Source organism: Piliocolobus tephrosceles, chromosome 9, assembly GCF_002776525.5.
Source record: "Piliocolobus tephrosceles isolate RC106 chromosome 9, ASM277652v3, whole genome shotgun sequence".
Lineage (NCBI taxonomy): Eukaryota > Metazoa > Chordata > Mammalia > Primates > Cercopithecidae > Piliocolobus > Piliocolobus tephrosceles.
Window position 1 is genome coordinate 104,722,328 of NC_045442.1, and position 22,196 is coordinate 104,744,523.

Here is a 22,196-nt window from a genome sequence, read left to right on the forward strand (position 1 = left end):
ACAGGGCTGAATATCTCCTGCCAGAAATGGGGTGCTGAAAAAATGATAGGAGGACACAGAACCAGATTAAAGGGCCTCCCCCATGGGCCATACGTTGGATAATTATTAAAATAAATAATGACAGTGTTATAATCTACAGAATAAAATAAGATGGCTGGGCGTAGTGACTCATGCCTGTAATCCCAGCACTTTGGGAGGCCAAGGTGGTGATCATTTGAGGCCAGGAGTTTGAGACCAGCCTGGGCAACATGGCAAAACCCCGTCTCTACTAAAAATACAAAAAGTCAGCTGGGTATGGTGGCGGGCGCATGTAATCCCAGCTACTCGGGAGGCTGAGGTGGAGGATCATCTGAGCCCAGGAGGTGGAGGTTGCAGTGAACTGAGATTGCGCCACTGCACTCCAGCCTGGGCAACAGAGTGACACCCTTTCTCAAAAAAAAAAAAAAAAAGATACAGAATAAAATCAGAATCCAAGAGAGCCCATACACTTTAGAGCTTCCTTACAATGGAATACCAACTCTCCACCTCTTTTGAGAATGAAATAATAATAATAATAATAATAATAATAATAATAATAATAATAAATAGAATACCAACTGTCTTGTAAAGAGTGATATAGAAGAAATGATGGAAATAGAAAAACAGCCATTTGACAACCATCAGAATAATCTTTACATAATCTGAAAATACTTCACCCAAAATAGGTTAAAATAGTAATTTTAGATTGAAGAAACCTGGCAGATGGTATCTTTTTTTTTCTTTTTTTGAGATGGAGTTTCACTCTTATTGACCAGGCCGGAGTGCAATGGTGCAATCTCAGCTCACTGCAACCTCCGCCTCCCAGGTTCAAGCAATTCTCCTGCATCACCCTCCTGAGTAGCTGGGACTACAGGCATGTGCCACCATGCCCGGCTAATTTTTTAATTTTTAGTAGAGAAGGGGTTTCACCCACGTTGGCCAGGCTTGTCTCGAACTCTTGACCTCAGGTAATCCATCCGCCTCGGCCTCCCAAAGTGCTGGGATTACAGGTGCCTGCCACCATGCCCAGCTACTTTTTTATATTTTTAGTAGAGACAGGGTTTCACCATGTTGACCAGGCTGGTCTTGAACTCTTAACCTCAGGTGATCTGCCCACCTCAGCCTCTCAAAGTGCTGGGATTACAGGCATGAGCCACGGCGCCCGGCCCCACAGTATCCTAATCAAGTGATCTAGGCACACAGCACCAATAGCAGGACAGAGAGACAGCATGTACCTCCTGGTGTGAGGAGCTGAGGACGGCACCGCTCTTGTGGTATTCTTGCCAAACATTCATAACCTGGATCGAATCTTGAGAAATATCAGAGAAGCCCCACTGAGAGGCTCAACAACATAACTGGCCTGCACTCTTCCAAATACCAAGGTAAATGAGAGGCACAGAAATACTGTTGTAGATGACAAGAGACTACAGAGTCATGACCACTAAATGCAACGTGAGATCCTGGACTGGATGCTGGAACAGAAAAGTACGTGTTCCCTTTTGTTATAACAGTTCACAAGTGGCAAGATCTGAATGAGGTCTAGAGATAGATACGAATATTGTAAAAAAAAAAAAAAAAAAAAAGAGGCCAGGTGTGGCATGTGGTGGTGGGCGCCTGTAATCCCAGTTACCCGGGAGGCTGAGGTGGGAGAATCACTTGAACCCGGGAGGTGGAGGTTGCAGTGAGGTGAGACTGTGCCACTGCACTCCAGCCTGGTCAACAGAGCAAGACTGTCTCAAAAAAATGAATTAAATAAAAAAGGGTGTTCTGCTAACGTTACCCACAATATGCAATTCCGTAGTGGTACCGAAGGCTTTGAAAATCAAGTAATAGGAAGACAGCCCATTAATTCCAGGCCACAAGCAGCCCTGGAGAGAACAGAAATTCAGGAGAAAAAAAAAGAGAGAGAGACAGAAAAGGCAGGATTACCATACTCAGCTCTGGGTTCAAGTCCCGGCTCAGCTGCTGTCTGGCTGCACAACAACTGGACAGACCCCCTGACCTCTCAGGTCTCATTCCCACCAGATTTTCTGGGGAACAAGCCACAGTCTTCATTACTAAACTACAAAATGTATTTTGCATGAGTATGTATGTAAATAAATAAGTCATCTTTTGATAATAACATGAATTCTGTTTTTTTGTTTGTTTGTTTTTGTTTTTTGAGAGAGACTCTCGCTCTGTTGCGCAGGCTGGAATGCAGTGGAGTGATTTTGGCTCACTGCAACCTCCACCTCTAGGGTTCATGCGATTTTCCTGCCTCAGCTTCCCAAGTAGCTGGGATTACAGGTGTGCACCACCACGCCCAGCTAATTTTTGTATTTTTAGTAGAGATGGGGTTTTGCCATGTTGGCCGGGCTGGTCTTGAAATCCTGGACTAAAGTGATCCACTCGCCCTGGCCTCCTTAAGTGTTGGGATTACAGGTGTGAGCTACTGTGCCTGGCCTAAAATGGATTCTATTTTAATATCAGTCAATCACAAAACAATCCCCAGTGACAACCCTCTCTTAGATGTTAATATTATTTTCACTAAAAAAAGGAGGGGAGACGAAAAAATGGCATCCTTAGTAGAATGCAGCTTGTAAGTTTCCCTCCAATTCTCAACACATTTTGCAATCCTGTTAGTTCTTCTTCTGTAATAATTCTGCTCTTCAAATTCTCCTCCTCCCCTCTTTTTGGTGTGTCTAATTTGCTTTGTATGCATTTCTTTGGAGCTCGCATGGCTTTGCATTTTAAATACCAAGAGTACATAAAAAAAGCCATTTTGAATCCATAACACCTCTGGAATATTTCCACCCATAGGCACTTAAATATAGAAACTTTTATTCAAATAGCTCACACTATGATTTTGCTTTATTATTCTAAGAGCTCTGGAGTTTAGGAATAAATCACATGAAAAGGAGGTAGTGCTGGGACGATGCCAGCATGCCCCCTAGTGGACAGCATGAAACATTTCATTTTTAATAAGGGTCCAGCCACGTTAACATGTTCACTGTTCAGTTGCTAATCTTTGAAGAATGAATTGCATATCTTTATAAAAGAATTCCTGTGCATTATCTTTGGCTTCTTAAGCAGAGAACGGTGAGCACGAGGAAACCTCTCTATCACGACTCAGGTCCATTTCTTTGGATCATCTGTAAGATTCCATCACTGAGTGAATTTCTGTGCTAGCTCCAATTTGGTGCCGCCCCCTGTGCCTGTGGGATGTCCGCGTGGTGCAGACAGTAAGTCTTGGTGTTTCCAATTCCAACAGTCTCACTACTACTAATGCTTCTAAGACTTTATTTTTTAAATATTATTTTTAAGTAGAGAGGGGATCTTGCTATGTTGCCTAGGTTGGTCTTGAACTTCTGGTCTCAAGCAAACCTTCCACCTCAGTCTCCCTAAATGCTGGGATTACAGGTGTGAGCCACCTCGCCTGGCCATGCTAATGCTTCTAAGTTTGCAGTCTCAAACTTGTGAAATTATCAATGGGCCTCACTTAACACATCCCCTTAAGGATAAATATTAATAAGTAATATTAAGGCATCCTAATGTGTTAAGAGGAGGGATCCTGACCTTCAGGGAGATTTGGGCCATCAAGGGCACGATAATATATAAAGGATTACTGTAAAAGTGTTAGAACACCCATTTAAAATAGGCTATTCTCTTATTTAGCATCTTGTGTCTGTACTTTCTTCCATCTCACTTAAAAAAAAAAAAAGACCCACATAATTTCTTGGAAATAAAAACATAATAGCCCTTTTAATAAAAAGACAAAAGTGGTCGAGACTGTGGCTGGCATGTTCTACATCATTCACATTCCTTAAAGTTTCCATTAAGTCTTTTTAGGAAGAAAAGATTGTCCTCATTCGTTTCTGGCTTGCAATTATACATTTCTTGACACTTTTCAAAACAGAGACACTAACAGCAAGAGACTTTTTCACCTGAGAGGTCTGAGCAAAAGCTCTCTTTACCTGTTAATTATCTTAGGAGTCTATCATGGCAGCAACTGACATGCGACCCTTACAGGTCTTCCTTATTTTGTGGCTGTAATTACACGGGAAGGTCATTTGTCCAGGTTTTATCTCTGTGTATCTGTCAGGCTTAGAGATGGGCAGAGAAACAATTCTATGGAGAGACTGTTTCTCATTCTTGGACTAACAATGAATACCACATATTTGTCTACAGATTAAAGGCATTACTCATTTAAAAAAAAAAAAAAATGTATACAAGTGTATGCACAGTGGAGGGAAGGCCAGGGAGAAAGCAAGGGGAGAAACAGTTATGGCTTATACTCACTTTGTACTCTGAAGAAATACGACTTGTTTATATTTCATGTAAAATATTAGAAGGATTGGCCAGGCGCGATGGCTCATGCCTATAATCCCAGCACTCTGCGGGGCCAAGGTAGGTGGATCACTCGAGGCCAGGAGTTTGAGACCAGCCCGGCCAACATGGCAAAATCTCAACCCTACGAAAAATACAAAAATTAGCCAGGCGTGATGGTGCACACCTGTGATCCCAGGTACTAGGGAAGCTGAGGCAGGACAATTGCCTGAACCTGGGAGGTGGAGGTTGCAGTGAGCCAGGATCACACCACTGCTTTGTAGCCTGGGCCACGCGGCAAGACTCTGTCTCCAAAAAAAAAAAAAAAAAGTATATAGAATGCTAGTACAATCTAATAGATATCTTTTCCTGGGTAAATATTATATTAAGGAACAGAGCACTTCATTTTTAAAAGGTAAAGTGTCAGAAAGAGTGTGTGTGACATCAATCATTAGAGAAATTATGGTAAATTGTTCAAAATGATACACAGTTTGGCAATCAGATTGGGGAAGGTGCAGGAAAGCTTGTTTTGATTCAGTTCTTGGGAAGAAAAGATGAAAAGTTAACACCTGCATACCAACAGAAGATAGCAAAAATGAAAACACAGCAGAAGTCCTCTACTGTTTGGGGATGTCATTCTTTTCCTCCTTAACCTCTTGGGATTTTTGGATACTATTTTAAGATTCTTCACTGAAATATTTTCTAGGAGAATTAGCTCCCAAAAAAGAGCTATGAGGCTTTAACTTGAAGAAAGACAGAACGTACATACTGCTTTACAACTGTTGGCTATCAGGCTGGCAGTCTTCTTGAAGGTCTTCTCAAGGTAGTGTGCAAATCTTTCATTCTCATTTTCTTTTGACCCAAGCTGAAGAAATTCACCTATAAAGAAGGAAAACAGTCATTTGAGAGGTGGTTTTATTGCCTAGCTACACACCAGCACTGAATAACAAAGAAGAAACATCAGAATCAACATACCACGCACCAAATCTTCAATAACTTGGGTTAAAATAGATATAACAGTTGTATTTCCAATTCGTGCCAGAGCTATAGATGCTGCAGAAAGAATTAAATCTCCAGCAAGAACAGCCTAGAAAAAGACAGGGGGAAAACAAAACGTTCAGAAAACTTTATCAGAGCAGTAGAGCCAACAATGAACCTGACTGGAAGGAAGCTTTGTGGAAGTGGGGGCTCATCTTGGATGCAGGTGTTTTTACCTTCCTCTTCCTCAACAGGAGTCCGTAACAATCAGCTACAGATTTGGACAGTGTTTGAACTGGATTGGCTCTCAGAGATGACCATGTCACTCTTCCCAGTTCGTAACAATCGGTTACAGATTTGGGACAGTGCTTGAACTGGACTGGCTCTCAGAGATGACCGTGTCCATCTCCCCAGCTGACAGTTGAAGAAATCAATGCCTGGAGAGGGAGAGCAGTTTCACCCACCAGCCCCACCAAAATGCAGCTGCCTTCAGTTTCACTACACTGGATGTTCACTCTTCCCTTATGCCTTTCCACTTACTGTTCCTTCTGCTCAAAAAGTTCTGCCCCCTTCTTCACTGAGTGGACTTATTTGAATAATTAGTTCAGATGCCACCTCGAAGAAGTCCCCCCCGATCCCTAAGTCTGGTCAGATGCCTCCCTTTTCTGTGAGTACAACACCCGTGCATGCTGCGACCATCACATCTTGCATACCAGTCAGTGATGCTCTAGTCTCTATGCTCCCAGGTCAACGGGGAGGGTGGGGTGGAGTGCGAGCTCGGATTAGGAATCACCTCAGCTAGTACTGAGCACACCCCAGAGCATGGCACGAAACATGTTATTTTCAATGAAAATTAAACCAAAGAATTTTGGCTCCAAGTGAAATGCTTTTTGTACTATGTGACACTGCCCCTCATTCCCAGACAAAAACAAATTTTTTTTCCATTGAACACTAAGCAATCAACATCTTTCCGTCTTCTTTAGACTGTGATGGATGTCTACACTGTATTAGCAACTAGTTATAAATTACTGCATAAAGAGTTGAATTATATGCTATAATCAAATATGCTGTGTATATTAATTTGCATATTTAAAGATATATATGTTATATTCTTTTTTTTTTTTTTTAAAGAGTCTTGCTCTGTTGCCCAGGCTGAAGTACAGTGGCACGATCTCAGCTCACTGCAGACTCTGCCTCCTGGGTTCAGGCGATCCTTCCACCTCAGCCTCATGAGTAGCTGGGACTATAGGCGTACACCAGCACGCCCAGGTAATTATTGTATTTAGACTAGAGATGGGGTTTCACCATGTTGGCCAGGCTGGTCTCGAAGTCCTGGCCTCAAGCGATCCAACTGCCTTGGCCTCCCAAAGTGCTAGGATTCCAGGCGTGAGCCACCATGCCCGGCCGTGTTATATTCTGTAGTAATTAGTCATAAAGGCTAGAATTCATAGAATTTTCAACACAACTATTTTAGGTACTTTTCAACACAACTATATGGTATCTAAAATAGTGATGTTCAGTGTGTTTACCAATTAATCACCACTTTATATAATATACATATTATGTAAAATATCCTGATGTAAGTATATGCTTATAAAGTCATTTTACAAATTATGATACATAGGTACCCATTTATATTCTCCCACCCAGCCCCTACATCATTAGCAGCTCAGGGCTCAGGATCCATTGGCTTTTACTTTTTTCTTCTCCTGGCTGGGGGGATCCTAGAGACCAAAAGGTCCAGCATATGACATGGAAGCCACAGGACTGTGGACAGCCAGGGGTGGGAGTTAAAGGAAAGAAGAGATAGGAAGCCCAGGCCAGGCCTAACAAGGGCTCACCAAGAGGGCACAGTGTGTGTGGGTTTTTGTATCAGTAACATAGCATTTGTGGGTCAGAGGCAGAAACAGGTAGGAACTGGCAAGTAGCCCTGTGCTAAGCAGATGGCCGTCAGAACTGAAAGAGGCAGGTGAGGGCAGCATATGTATCCTTGGCCTGCCCTCAGAAAGAGGCCCCTAATGGCAGAGGCAGACACACAGAGGCTAGCCAAGGTGGAGACCATCATTTGTTCTCTTGATCCTCTTCCCCCACCCAAGGTTCCAAATAAGGCTTTAGGACTGGCCCTGCCTGAAAACAGACACAGCTGATTGCAGGGACGGGTCATAGAGTTACCCACGTCCTCTCCAAATCAAAAGGCCATCTGCTTTTTTGGCCAACATTCTGATGTATAGAATTTAGTCAACAGGATGTAAAACCTTTCCATCTAAAATTTGAAATAAAAGGCATATAAATGAAATTGCAGGACTCGATTTCAAAACAAAGTCATTTATGTTCAAATGACACCAGCATGTGATGATAATAATAAACATATATGTGTGTGTGTGTGTGTGTGTGTATCTTCTTTTAATACGAAAAATAGGAATGAACCAGGAATACTATAAATCTGTGAGAGAAAAGGAGGTGAAGGTGGGGTAGTTCTGTTTGCACAAACTTTTTTTTTTGAAATGGAGTCTCTGTTGTCCAGGCTGGAGTGCAGTGGTGCAATCTCGGCTCACTGCAACCTCCTTCTCCCAGGTTCAAGTGATTCTCCTGCCTAAGCCTCCTGAGTAGCTGGGATTACAGGCGCACGCTGGCTAATTTTTTTTGTTTTTTTAGTACAGATGGGGTTTCGCCCTGTTGGCCAGGCTGGTCTCAAACTCCTGACCTCAGGTGATCCGCCCGCCTCAGCCTCCCAAAGTGCTGGGATTACAGGCGTGAGCCATTGTGCCTGGCCTGCACAAACTTTTTGTTTGCTCTTCAGTGGAGGCACGTGTGTGGTGATGGTGATGGATGCCTGTGCATTTTCATTCTCATCTGTTCAACTTTATTCTCATCCTTTAACCCAGAATCTATGCATCCTTAAACCAAAGTCCCTGTTTCCCATATTCCCAATGCTAATAATAGAGAAATATGCTTTAATATATACATATATGAACTAAATCCAATTACAGAACTTCTATTTCAAAAGACAGAATTTTCATGGTAGAACAGTATCTGAGGTTTCTTTTTCCTTTTTCTTTAGTTTTGTTTGCTTTGACATTTATATGCAGCACTCAAACAAATGTTTAAAAAATTAAACTGAATCTGGGTAATCTAAGCCCAAAAGTAAAATGTTTGATTCCTCATGAAATACACTTTTTGGATACCCATGAAAATCCCTTTCCTCATAACCAAAGGAATTCTATTAGAAATACTAAGTTTATTTTTCCACGGTATTTTTTATTATTTATTTATCAAATATCTGTATATACACAAGACATGAATACTTTTTTGAAATTCAGAAGACCACATTACATTTGAGCAAATGTATTTTTAATGAGACAAATCTGAGAAACAAACGCGGTCCAAAAAGCGTGTGATTCAGTAAGAGAGATTTAAAAAAAAAAACAAAAAAACCATACCTTCTTTTCACCCCAGATCTTATTAACTGTGTGTTTTCCTCTTCGAGAACTTGCATCATCAATAACGTCATCGTGAACCAGACTAGCAGTGTGGATCATTTCTGCAATTAAGGCTATGGTGCGCTGGCTGGCTTGCACATGTCTAATTAACAGAAAGCAATGCTTTTTTAACAGACGCCGCCTAGAACCTTCTCAGCAATCAGCTTGTGAAAACTGGACATCGGATCTAGGATAAAGAATGTTATTTCTCTAAGAGAAACAGTATAAAAACTCTGGCTTCATGATAGAGCCATTTCTATACATATACAAACGTATGAGAAACCCTGCCACAACTACATTTTATGAATTCCGCATTAAAGAAGTAGAAATTGTACAATTAACCAAAAATGCAGTAAACAATCAGAAGTCTGGCTGATCTTATTGGGCTGAAGAATCATCTGTATGACAGTGTTCTTGGTCAGATGTTTAAGTTTGTAAGTTTACAATTAAATTTTGGGGTGGATAGGGAAGAGAGGTGAAAAGCATTTTTAAAAAGTATTTTAAAGACTCAACTGTCTCAATGTTCAAAGCTGTTAATACTGGTTTTTTTTTGTTTTTTTTTTTTGAGACAGGGTCTTGCTCTGTTGCTGAGGTTGGAGTGCAGTGGTGCCATCCTGGCTCACCACAACCTTCGCCTCCCAGGTTCAAGTGATTCTCCCACCTCAGCCTCCACGAGTAGCTGGGACTATAGATACACACCACCCCACACAGCTAAATTTTATATTTTTAGTAGAGATGGGGTTTCACCACGTTGGCCAGGCTGGTCTCGCACTCCTAACCTCAAGTGATCCGCCCGCCTTGGCCTCCCAAAGTGTGGATTACAGGCCTAGTAATTACAGGCCACGGATTACTGCGGCCCGCGTAGTAATGTCTTAAATTAAACATTTAGTATGACAATCTCAGTAACCAACAGAAGATGTTTGTAAAACTTTCTTCCAACTCACATTTAACCTTCTCATTAGAAATTTAAACTTTTATTTCCCAAAGTTAACACCAACTATAGGATAAGTAGGCTCAAGAAGATAGTATGCAGATATGAATTTTACAGTTCAGAGGGAATGTCCCCCATTTTATTTTAATCATTATTACCACCATCATCTATGGGAATTTTTATTTTTATTACTTATTTATGTGTTTATTTATTTTTTGAGACAGAGTCTTGCTCTGTCACCCAGGTGCCCAGGCTGTGGAGTGCAGTGGCGTGATCTTGGCTCACTGCAAGCTCTGCCTCCCGGGTTCACGCCATTCTCCTGCCTCAGCCTCCCAAGTAGCTGGGACTACAGGCGCCTGCCACCACACCTGGCTAATTTTTTGTATTTTTAATAGGGGCAGGGTTTCAAAATTACCGGCCATCTATGGGAATTTTTAAAAACTAAATTTCAAGAAAATCAAACTGGGGAAATAACCATTTGGAACCTAAAACATATGCCTGATTTAAATACGCACGAACCAAATGTTGCACTTATTCCAAATGCTTATTTTCAAATATCATCAGGTTACATCTTACAGGGGAAAGAAGGGGGAGGGATTCTGAAATATGACTTTTTATTTAAAAATCGAATCTGAGGCCGGGGGCGGTGGCTCAAGCCTGTAATCCCAGCACTTTGGGAGGCCGAGACGGGCGGATCACGAGGTCAGGAGATCGAGACCATCCTGGCTAACACGGTGAAAGCCCGTCTCTACTAAAAAAAATACAAAAAAACTAGCTGGGCGAGGTGGCGGGCGCCTATAGTCCCAGCTACTCGGGAGGCTGAGGCAGGAGAATGGCCTAAACCCAGGAGGCGGAGCTTGCAGTGAGCTGAGATCCGGCCACTGCACTCCAGTCCGGGGACAGCGCGAGACTCCGCCTCAAAAAAAAAAAAAATCGAATCTGAACATCTGCACAAGGTAATGTTCATTCCAATTCCTCAGACCCGGCAGAAAGCAAGGAAAAATGAAGTATAACTACATAAAAGTGCTGGAATTTAACGACTGACACTAAATCAGCATGAGAAAAGCTTTCCATCTTGCTTTACATACAATTTTACAATATGATGTCATGCTGGCTCCTCTTAGCAGCAGCCCTGGAACTAAACCCTAGACCCTTCCAACTGCTCTCAGCCTGGAAATCATGTCTACAGTGCTGCTCATTCTTTTTTCTTTTTTTTTGAGATAGAGTTTTGCTCTTATTGCCCAGGCTGGAGTGCAATGGCGTGATGTCGGCTCCCTACAACCTCTGCCTCCCGGGTTCAAACCATTCTCCTGCCTTAGCCTCCTGAGTAGCTTGCATTACGGGCGCACACCACCACACCCAGCTAATGTTTATATTTTTAGTAGAGACAGGGTTTTACCATGTTGACGAGGCTGGTCTTGAATTCCTGAAGTCAGGTGATCCATCCACCTCGGCTTCCCGAAGTGCTGGGATTACAGGTGTGAGCCACCACTCCTGGCCTCATTCTTTACTAATATTTCAGTTACAACTTCTTAATATGTCTAGATCGCAACAGATTCTTCCAAGGGGGAAGTATTAAAACAAAAGCAGTGGAGGGTAGGGACAAATTAGCATATAAAAACCACTTTCCGTAGTCCAGGCACAGTTACAGGCTCCTGCCTATAATCCCAGCACTCTGGAAGGCTGAGGCGGGCAGATCACTTGAGGTCAGGAGTTTGAGACCAGCCTAGACAACATGGCGAAACTCCGTCTCTACTTAAAATACAAAGATTAGCTGGGCATTAGTGCTGTGCATCTGTAATCCCAGCTACTTGAGAGGCTGATGCAGGAGAATCACTTGAGCTGGGAGGCGGAGGTTGAAGTGAGCTGAGATTATGCCACTGCACTGCACTCCAGCCTAGGTGACAGAGACTTCGTCTCAAAAAAAAAAAAGAAAAAACCAAAAACCCCAATAAACCACTTCAGTAAATGAGAAATTAGAGGTTCAGGTGACTTTTAAGCCACCTGAATCCCTCAGTGAGATTCAGTTTTTACATTAGAATACTTAAATATTTTTCAGGTAAATTTACTAGGCCCTATCTTCTTTGAGTTGAATGCACAGGAAAAGATATAGACATTTACAGTTTTTTTTTTTTTTTAAATATAAAGGCTATTTATAAGAATATTTTTACAAGTGAATTTCAGTCTAATAAATTAGACACCTCCTACTAGTTAGTAGTAGACCTTACCTTAAAACAACAGGTAAGGTCTAGCCTTTCTCATGCATTCAGAAGTTGGGCACCACTTCCATTATCATAAATTGCATCAGCAGACGGGGCTCCTGCTGAGAAGCTGAAATGAAATTGGCAGCACTCACCAAGATACTAGAGTTGTTTTGGTAATCTGAAGCTATTATTACAACAAAGATTTCTTAAAATATTTTGAAATTTCATAGACCACTATATACCCATCTAAAAATGTCATTTTGTGCCTGGCGTGGTGGCTCATGCCTGTAATCGCAGCTCTTTGGGAAGCTGAGGCGGGAGGATTGCCTGAGGTCAGGAGTTCGAGACCAGCCTGGCCAACATGACGAAACCACATCTCTACTACAAATACAAAAATTAGCCGGGCATGGTAGTGGGTGCCTGTAATCCCAGCTACTTGGGAGGCTGAGGCAGGAGAATCGCTCGAACCTGGGAGGTGGGGGTTGCAGTGAGCCAAGACTGCACCAGCCTTGGGGGTAGAGTGAGACTCTGTCTCCATAAAAAATAATAATAAATAATTTAGAAAATAGAATAAAAAATGTCATTTTGCATGGCTAAATTGTTGACTGATAAAATCAGGATGAAACTGGAATGTTATCTGGTACTGTAACACAGTCTCTACATAGACTATACATCGTATTTCAGATGCTCCATAGTTTTATTTGATGTATTTTTTTATACAGGTTGGCTTTAGTGTGTGTCAGCTTAAATCTGGAAAATGCTGCCACTGCTTATCCATAACATGAGGGTGGGACGGATGACCAAAATGCACAGATTACAGAAAAGCCTCACACTGTCCTTAAGATGACATCTCCAAAATGCCAAACTGAATCAAGCCTTCAAAAAACTGGGCACCGTTTCTACTTCCTACTGTGAAACAGTGGTCACATTTTCCCAGGATCTGGGAGAGGTGACAGGCAAGGTAGCATGGAAAACGAGGCCCTTGCTCTTGAGAGTTGGCTACGTCCTCTGTACTTCACACCTGCAAGAGTATGCTACGATTCAGCATGCCTCTCAGGACTTTTCTTCCCCGCTTCATTAGATTTAAAAAATTATCATTATTTTTTTTTGAGATGGCGTCTTGCTCTTTCCCCCAGGCTAGGTAGAGCGCAGGAGCGCAATCTTGAGTCACTACAACCTCCGCCTCCTTAATTTTAGTCATTCTTCTGCCTCAGCCTCCCAGGTAGCTGAGATTACAGGCGTGTGCCACCACGTCCAGCTAATTTTTGTATTTTTAGTAGAGACGGGGTTTTGCCATGTTGGCAAGGCAGGTCTCAAACTCATGACCTCACATGATCCACCTGCCTTGGCCTCCCAGAGTGCTGGGATTACATGAGCCACTGCACCCGGCCAAAAAAAATTTTTTTTAATAATGAAGAGTTTCAAACATACCTAAAAATAGATAGAATAATATAATGACCCTACCTGTGAATCCTTTACGAGATTTACACGCAGTTTTACAAAATATATTTTCCCTGTTCATATTAATATAAAATGTGAAGTCTTAAATTACAAGTAAACCCCCAGTGTGTAGGGAGGGATTCGTATCAAGGGCACCTCCAGTCTAAGGAATGGCCCTGCAAGGAGGAAGCCTGTGAGCTCCAACTTCAAGGCCATCCTCCCCAGCCACTGCTCATTCACCTTCTAAACCTAAAGAAACACGTAAGGCTCAGAGTAAAATCTGTCTCTCTTCAGTGGGAATTGTTTTAACTTGATCATAACAGTCATAGATTTGTTAGCATTTTAATGTCAAGAGAAAATAATTGGTATCTAAAAGCAGCAACTCCTGAATATTTTCGGATTTAGTTGTGGATATAACGGATGTCTGCAAAGTTGCATCATAAATAGTGCGGGGTCCACGCTCTTGCTTATTTGCTTGCTACTGAAGCAGCACTTACAAGAGCTTCTGAATCTTGGGATATGTGGAGAGAGACCCCTATGACGATATCTGGATCTACAACTTATCCAGGTTGCTCTGTGCAGAGCTTTCTCTACAGGGTCCAGTGTACTATGGACTAACTAGCATTCAGTTCTTTCAAACTGGGCATGGGCAAGGAAAGTGTAGGAGTGCCCAGGCGCGGTGGCTCATGCCTGTAATCCCAGCCCTTTGGGAAGGGGAGACAGCCGGATCACTTGAGGTCAGGAGTTCAAGACCAGCCTGGCCAACATGATGAAACCCCGTCTCTACTAAAACTACTAACATTAGCTGGGAGCGATGGTGCGTGCCTGTAATCCCAGCTACTCAGGAGGCTGAGGCAGAAGAATTGCTTGAACCTGGGAGGCGGAGGTTGCAGTGAGCCGAGATTATACCACTGCACTCCAGCCTGGGCAACAGAGCGAGACTCAAAAAAACAACAACAAGAAAAGTATAGGAGTTGATTCCTTTGCAGACAGAATCAGCCTCATCCTGGCATGGAGGGTGCTGAAGAAGGTGCACACGCCACGGTCACAAGCCCTGCAGCCCTCTTGCTCTCACTGAGGTTCTTGTGCTTGACCTTATACTCATGCATGAAATGATGACCATCTGCTCATCAAAATCTCCACCTTAGTGAGTGTCCCTTACTGTAGACTGTACTTCAAAGATCCATTTTAATAGTGATTACGGACATATCCAAAGTGCCATCTTCTAGGTGAAAGACAAAACCATGTCCTTTGGTAGCAACCTTCTTGCCTAACAGCAGCAGCAGTGGCTGGCTCAATGACGCAGAACACACACAGAAACCAGGAATGGTTCTAGAGTTGTTAGTGGCCTGACCTTTGGGATTACTGGAGCCAGTCAGTGCTAAATGGCTGTTTTGTTACAGTCTTTCCAGGGATAAGCTTTGGTAATTTCCTTAGTTTTTATAGTGCTATAAAAGTTACCTCCTCTGAATACAGGATTGTTATCACACCTGGACTCTCAACTTGTTATCTAATGTGAAAACTGTGTCTTCTAATTTGACCCTCTAAAGATCTAGTTTAGCTTTGAAAACTGGACTAATGTAATTCAATGCCATTGACTGTTTGCAAAATTGGTATCAACTCTGTTTTCTGGACGTGTCAAGTCTGAATTACCTATTGTGTGGATTCCTACTTTCTCTACCCAGACACCATGGTTAGCAAGATTCAGAGAGAAAACAAACACGGGGTCCTGGGCTTTTCAGGGTCCTACTTCCCTTTGAGAATAAACTGTAAGCCACAGAAACCCTTCCCCAGAAAAATCCAAATATACACAAAATACTGCATACAACGTCAAGTGGTTTACAGATACCCCACAACTCCCCTGAATCTCAAGTTAAGAACTCCCCGTAATCTAGCAGGGAACATTTAATGGACAACTGAAAAGCTTAATACAGGAAAATATAAAAATCAGTAAGTAGTAGTTTCTCCCTCTTGCTGTTTCTTAAGATATACCTTCTATCGTTTAAAATCCCCTCCAAAGTTTTGTTTTAAAAATCCCTCATTTGTTTTGTTTTGTTTTTGTTTTTTTGAGACGGAGTCTCGCTCTGTTGCCAGGCTGGAGTGCAATCGTGCGATCTTGGCTCACTGCAACCTCCACCTCCCGGGTTCAAGAGATTCTCCTGCCTCAGCCTCTGGAGTAGCTGGGACTACAGGTGCGTGCCACCAGGCCTAGCTAATTTTTTTGTATTTTTAATAGAGACGGGGTTTTACCGTGTTAGCCAGGATGGTCTTATCTCCTGACCTCGTGACCCGCCTGCCTCAGCCTCCCAAAGTGCTGGGATTACAGGTGTGAGCCACTGCGCCTGGCAAGAAATCCCCAATTTAATACATATCTCAGAAGCAAAGAAAAAAGACACAGTATCTGATAAGCCTCCTAGGAGCCATGAAACTTTGATTGTCAAAGGTTTAAAGCGGTCTCCCTCAATTATGACATCACCAACAAGCAAGCCTGTCAGGTTCACTGATCTGGGGCCACTGAGGCTGGAGGGGCCTCTGCTGGCACTGAACATAGATGGTGCTGCTCCTCAATCTTTAGCTGCCGTTTCCTCCTACTTTCCTAAGCCTTTCTCAGCAAAAGCAAAATCACAAATGGCCCAGCTCTCCAGAAGCCTTGTCCCTTCTTCTTAAGTGGCATGGAAATAATACCTACATATTTAGTCCTTTAAGTGCCTGATTCAGAAGAGTCTGCAGAAAGCAAGTATTGTCAGGAAGTTGGGGCTTGGAGAGCAGAATTGCTAAGGTACTGTACCACCCAAACCCACGCCAAAACCGTGACTCGTCCCCATGCCGGACACCATCTCTGCACTGTGGACACCATCTCTGCACTGTGACTTTCCTAAGCCCTGCTCCAATCACTCACAGGGAGAACGAGGCTGCAGTTCAGACATCCCCTGGAGAGGGCAGTAGTGAACTTACTACTTAAACTAGCAATGGCTTTTGTTATATTCTCCCATGTTTTCTGCAACTAACAATTTATACAGTTTCCATAAGGCAGACTGAAAAAACTTCCAATTGGCCGGGCACGGTGGCTCACACCTGTAATCCCAGCACTCTGGGAGGCCAAGGCCAGTGGATCACCTGAGGCCAGGTGTTTGAGATCAGCCTGGCCAACATGGCAAAACCCTATCTCTACTAAAAAACACAAAATTGGCTGAGTGTGGTAGCATGCATCTGTAATCCCAGCTACTTGGGAGGCTGAGGCAAGAGAATTGCCTGAGCCCGGGAGGTGGAAGTTGCAATGAGCTGGGATTGTGCAACTGCACTCCAGCCTGGGCGACAGAGCGAGATTCCATCTCAAAAAAAAAAAAAAAAAGAAAAGAAAACGAAAAACTTCCAATTATGGGGACAGTGGGTGATAGTACTTAAAAAAAAATTTCCTTCCCATGTTTATTTCTGAGAGCAATGAAGTGTATTATGAATTAAGAGGGAAATTAAAAAGATAAACACATTCTCTAGGCCAATGATTCTCAACCAGGGGTGATTCTGTGCTGTGTGGGACCGTGGGACATTTGGCAGTGTCTAGAGGCATTTCTGATTGTTACCAACTCAGGGGCATCTAGCAGAGCCAACGATGCTGCTAAACATCCTGTAATGCACATGGCAGCCCCACCGACCCTCAATAAAGAACAATGTGGCCCACAGTCTCAACAGTCTCGAGGCTGAGGAACTCCGTTCTGGACCACAGGAGATGTTATTTCAAGTCTGCTTCAGAGGGAGCATTTTTGCTGCTCTGCTTCCGGTAAAGTGAAAGTGATCCTGATGACGGTTAAAGGTCAATGCCAGAGATTTCACTGCTTGCTACAAATACACTGTGAGCTCTTTGAAAGGTAGAGCTAAAGTGGCAGCCAGCCCTGGGCATGGACAATGTGCTGGACAAGGCAGGACCAGCAGCAGGGCAGAGAAAGCTGTGGGCAGAGGTGAGCAGTCACTAAGAAGCAATATCTGACACTCATTCTTACAGCGTCCTTTAATTCAGTGCTGACAAACCTTAGGCATTCCTTAAATATCTACTGAGAAGGGGAAATATAATACAAATGTTCACCACTAGGGAAATGTATTAGTACATTACAGTCTACTGGAATTTCCAGCAATAGATTATACGATGTAATTGTGAAGACATTTCATTATTTTCAAAACTTTTTTTTTGAGACTGAGTCCACGCAACAGATGACTTAGACTTGACATGTCCAGAAAACAGAGTTGTGGTGGATTCTGAGACATGCCCCCAGACCCCCTGTGAGTGTACGACTCTGCCCCAGATGCTGTACCAGGTATGGTTGGTACCTGTTGGCCTTCATTCCTTAGCCTCTTCAAGGACTGCCTCGGCTACAAAGAGTCCTCTCACCATAGGCTGTGCTCCTTCAGGAGGCAGCCCACATTCGAGGACTGAGAGATGAAGGGCCATTCTACCTGCACACCCTAGAGGGCGTTTCAGGCTGTTGATTGCAGCTCAGCTTCTCCTGCTCCCCAGTCCTGTTTCCTCTCCCCCCCGGCTCAGGTGTCAGTAATCCCAAGGGATAATCCCGAATGAACATCCCGTCCTTTAAACCTCATCTCAGAGTCTGCCTCCTGGAGAACGTAACTTGCAACAAGCTCAGCAAAACACAAGCTCATTTTATTAAAGAACCCAGATCAAAAAAGAGCTTTATGGGCTAGGCACAGTGGCTCACGCCTGTAATCTCAGCACTTTGGGAGGCCGAGGTGGGTGGATCACCTGAGGTCAGGAGTTTGAGACCAGCCTGGCCAACACGGTGAAACCCCGTCTCTACAAAAAATACAAAATTAGCCAGTCGTGGTGGCACACGCCTATAATCCCAGCTACTCAGGAGGCTGAGGCAGGAGAATCGCTTGAACCCAGGAGGTTGAGGCTGCAGTGAGCTGAGATCGCGCCACTGTGCTCCGGTCTGGGTGAGACTCTGTCTCAAAAAAAAAAAAAAAAAACCTTTATGATAAATGGATTTCTATAAAATGCTTCACTCACTGAATGCAGCACAGTTATGGTGTCTGCATGTTTCTCAGACAAGCCAAACCTAGCCTGCTCAGCAGCCTCATTGAAGACACTGTTATCAATGGCACCTAGATCTTGGCACCATCTATTCCTGTGTGAAACTCTTTTAGCTCTAGGAAGTGAATATCATTGCCAGCAATCAGGATAACAGGCTACCCAAATTGTGCTGCACAGAGATCTGTTGATACCAATTTTGCAAATAGTCAATGGCATTGAATTACATTAGTCCAGTTTTCAAAGCTGAACTAGATGTTTAGAGGGTCAAATTAGAAGACACAGTTTTCACATTAGATAACAGGTTGAGAGTCCAGGTGTGATAACAATCCTGTATTCAGAGGAGGTAACTTTTATAGCACTATAAAAACTAAGGAAATTACCAAAGCTTATCCCTGGAAAGACTGTAACAAAACAGTCATTTAGCACTGACTGGCTCCAGTGATTTCAAAGGTCAGGCCACTAACAAGTCTAGAACCATTCCTGGTTTCTGTGTGTGTTCTGCGTCATTGAGCCAGCCACTGCTGCTGCTGTTAGGCAAGAAGGTTGCTACCAAAGGACATGGTTTTGTCTTTCACCTAGGAGACGGCACTTTGGATATGTCCGTAATCACTATTAAAATGGATCTTTGAAGTACAGTCTACAGTAAGGGACACTCACTAAGGTGGAGATTTTGATGAGCAGATGGTCATCATTTCATGCATGAGTATAAGGTCAAGCACAAGAACCTCAGTGAGAGCAAGAGGGCTGCAGGGCTTGTGACCGTGGCGTGTGCACCTTCTTCAGCACCCTCCATGCCAGGATGAGGCTGATTCTGTCTGCAAAGGAATCAACTCCTATACTTTTCTTGTTGTTGTTTTTTTTGAGTCTAGCTCTGTTGCCCAGGCTGGAGTGCAGTGGTGCAATCTCGGCTCACTGCAACCTCCGCCTCCGAGGTTCAAGCAATTCTTCTGCCTCAGCCTCCCGAGCAGCTGGGACTACTGGCATGCACTATCACGCCCAGCTAATGTTTGTAATTTTAGTAGAGACGGGTTTCACCACGTTGGCCAGACTGGTCTCGAACTTCTGACCTCAAGTGATCCACCTGCCTTGGCCTCCCAAAGTGCTGGGATTACAGGTGTGAGCCACCACACCTGGCCTAATTACAAAGACATTTCAGCAATGTGTGAAAGAGTTTAAAATACAATGGTAAGTAAACAAAGCTGAACACAAAATTATATGTTACTATCTTGAATGACCAAATACAGAATGGACGGGAAGAGAGAAGGAGGCGATTGCCAGGCCAGATACTAGGGAAAGGCTTTTACCTTTTAAGATTTCCTTTACATTGAAACATTGCAGGTTTTTTAAATATTTACAACTTTTATATATATTCAAAACGTAAGAGTTGAGGACCAATAACCAAAAAAAGTCTTTCTTTTTGGAGACAGGGTCTTGCTCTGTCACCCAGGCTGGAGTGTACTGGTGCAAGCACGGCTCACTGCAGCCTCCAACTCCTGCACGCAAGCAATCCTCCTGCCTCAGCCTCCCGAGTAGCTGGGACGACAGGCATATGCCACCATGCCTGGCTAATTTAAATTTTTCGTAGAGACAGGGTCTTGCTGTGATGCTCAGGCTGGTCTTAAACTCCTGGGCTCAAGCAATCCTCCTGACGTGGCCTCCCAAAGTGCTGAGATTACAGGTATAGGCCACCTCGTCCAGGCTCAAAATGTCTTCTTTAAAGATGATTTCGCTTCTCTACAATTCAGAAGGTCACAGAAGGCTGCCACCCCAGTGTCTGCGTTTGTTGCCCAGCATAATGGTGCACTTATCACTTTAGAGCAATCAATCTTTGTTCCTTGTGTATAACGATTAAATGTATTCACCTGTCATAGTATTATATTTTTTGCTTCCTAACAAGAAACCCAAATTTGGCTCTGAAATTTTTTAAAAATGTTAATTTGCAGCTAAAGTTTTTCTTTCATGAGCATTAAAAGGTCTTTCAAAAAAAGATGCCACACTAGATTCCAGAGTGACTTTAGTGACTTAAAGTCAAAATCTAAACATCACAAAGTGAATTTTTAGGTACATATTACTTTTTTTCTTTTTTTAAGACAAGAGTCTCACTCTGTCGCCCAGGCTGGAGAGCAATGGTGTGATCTCGGCTCACTGCAAGCTCCGCCTCCCAGGTTCAAACGATTCTCCTGTCTCAGCCTCCCAAGTAGCTGGGATTACAGGCACCCGCCACCATGCCCCGCTAATTTTTTTTTGTATTTTCAGTAGAGACAGGAATCTCACCACGTTGGCCAGGCTGGTCTCAAACTCCTGATCTCATGATCTGCTCACCTCAGCCTCCCAAAATGCTGGGATTATAGGCGTGAGCCACCGCGCCCAGCAGGTATATGCTAATTCTCAAATGGGAAAGAAACAGTAACCTTGGGAAGAAAGACTTCCCAAATATAAAAACAAAAAAGGAATGAACAGAAGAGCTCACCGGGAGTTGTTATGATGAATATTGCATGCTCGGGCCATTAACGCCACAATAATTGGTCGAAAGGCTTTCCCTTTTCCATCAAAGTAGTACTCAGACATTTCCTTAAGTTCTGATGTTGATATGAGCAGTTCCTGAAATAAAGTTTCTCTGTGTCACAATGGCATCAAAACTGCACAGAAAACCAACAGGATTCTTTTTTTTTTGAGATGGAGTTTCGCTCTTGTTGCCCAGACTGGAGTGCAATGGCGCAATCTCAGCTCACTGCAATCTCTGCCTCCCGGGTTCACGCGATTCTCCTGCCTCAGCCTCCCAAGTAGCTGAGATTATCCACCACAACAGGGTTTCAACATGTTGGCCAGGCTGGTCTCAAACTCCTGACGTCAGGTGATCCACCCGCCTCAGCCTCCCAAAGTGTTGGGATTATAGGCATGAGCCACTGAGGCTGGCCAAGATTTCTTCTACAAAACTTTGGTTTGATTTAAGCGTATTCATTTCAATTGAGAAATTCAACACTCCGTGGGCAAGGCTCCCACACTGCAGGGCCATCCACCTGGCTGTCCTGCAGGCTAGAACATAAACAACGCCTGGATCAGCCCCAGGTGGCCTGAGTGCTAGAACAGATACTGCCACCTGCCCCTGCTGATAGCATCAGACACCAGAAGACTCCAAGAGACAGCAGGAGAGGGAAGAAAGCACTAGGTGGCTAAGGGACTCTGGGCTCATTGACAGCCAGACAGCGAAAGGAACAGGGGCTGGTTTGCAGCTTGAAAGACGGAGGCGGGAGGAGAAAGACGGGGAAAGTGGAAGCCAGTGGCCGTCGGGAGGCTGTGAAGCAGGTCGGGGGTGTCGGTGTCCTGGGTAGGGTGGCAACGTTGTTTAAATTTTTTAATGTTTTAGAGACAAGGTCTTGCTCTGTCACCCAGGCCTCAGGGCAGTGGCATGATCGTAACTCACTGCAGCCTCAAACTCCTCAGGGCAAAGCTGTTTATGAGGGGCAGGAAGATAGTAAGGTCACAGCCAAGGAGAAGAAGCAGGGCTCAGCCCATCTGGCTTGGCCTTTATTTGGCAAAAGACATTTTGAGGGTTCATAGAGGCCCATGTAAGCGCATAGAGCCTATATAAGGCATGGGCTGCCTGATTATAAGGAGCCTACAATTGAACTGGAGAAACATTTTGCAAATATGAAACAATCAATGACGAATCCAGTGGTAGCATGAACAGTGCTATACATTCAACACATTAAAAGTTCAGGGAAGGAAGAGATCAGTACAGGCTAGAAAAACCGAGTATTTCATGGAGGAGATGGGCTTTAATGTGGGATCAGAAG

The 22,196-nt window shown here is 43.6% G+C and overlaps 1 protein-coding gene across 8 annotated transcripts in view; it reads right to left on the reverse strand.

The window, feature by feature from the left end:
- The window catches only part of PDSS1 (decaprenyl diphosphate synthase subunit 1), a 51,295-nt gene that overhangs the window by 17,541 nt on the left and 11,558 nt on the right, over nucleotides 1-22,196 (reverse strand). For 2 of the 8 annotated variants that reach the window (XR_002726884.3, XM_023194829.3), the window contains exons 5-8: nucleotides 20,870-21,000; nucleotides 8,742-8,883; nucleotides 5,299-5,410; nucleotides 5,089-5,202 (exon numbers count right to left, since the gene is read on the reverse strand). Coding sequence is in view for 7 of the 8 variants with exons in the window: in XM_023194829.3 (XP_023050597.1) it covers nucleotides 5,089-5,202; nucleotides 5,299-5,410; nucleotides 8,742-8,883; nucleotides 20,870-21,000 (499 nt within the window). In the remaining variant the exon portion in view is untranslated. Of the gene's footprint in view, nucleotides 1-1,103; nucleotides 1,328-2,284; nucleotides 4,469-5,088; nucleotides 5,203-5,298; nucleotides 5,411-8,741; nucleotides 8,968-11,939; nucleotides 11,961-20,869; nucleotides 21,001-22,196 lie in introns of those variants that run through there. The other 6 variants (XM_023194828.3, XM_023194830.3, XM_023194827.2 and 3 more) reach the window with 6 other exon arrangements.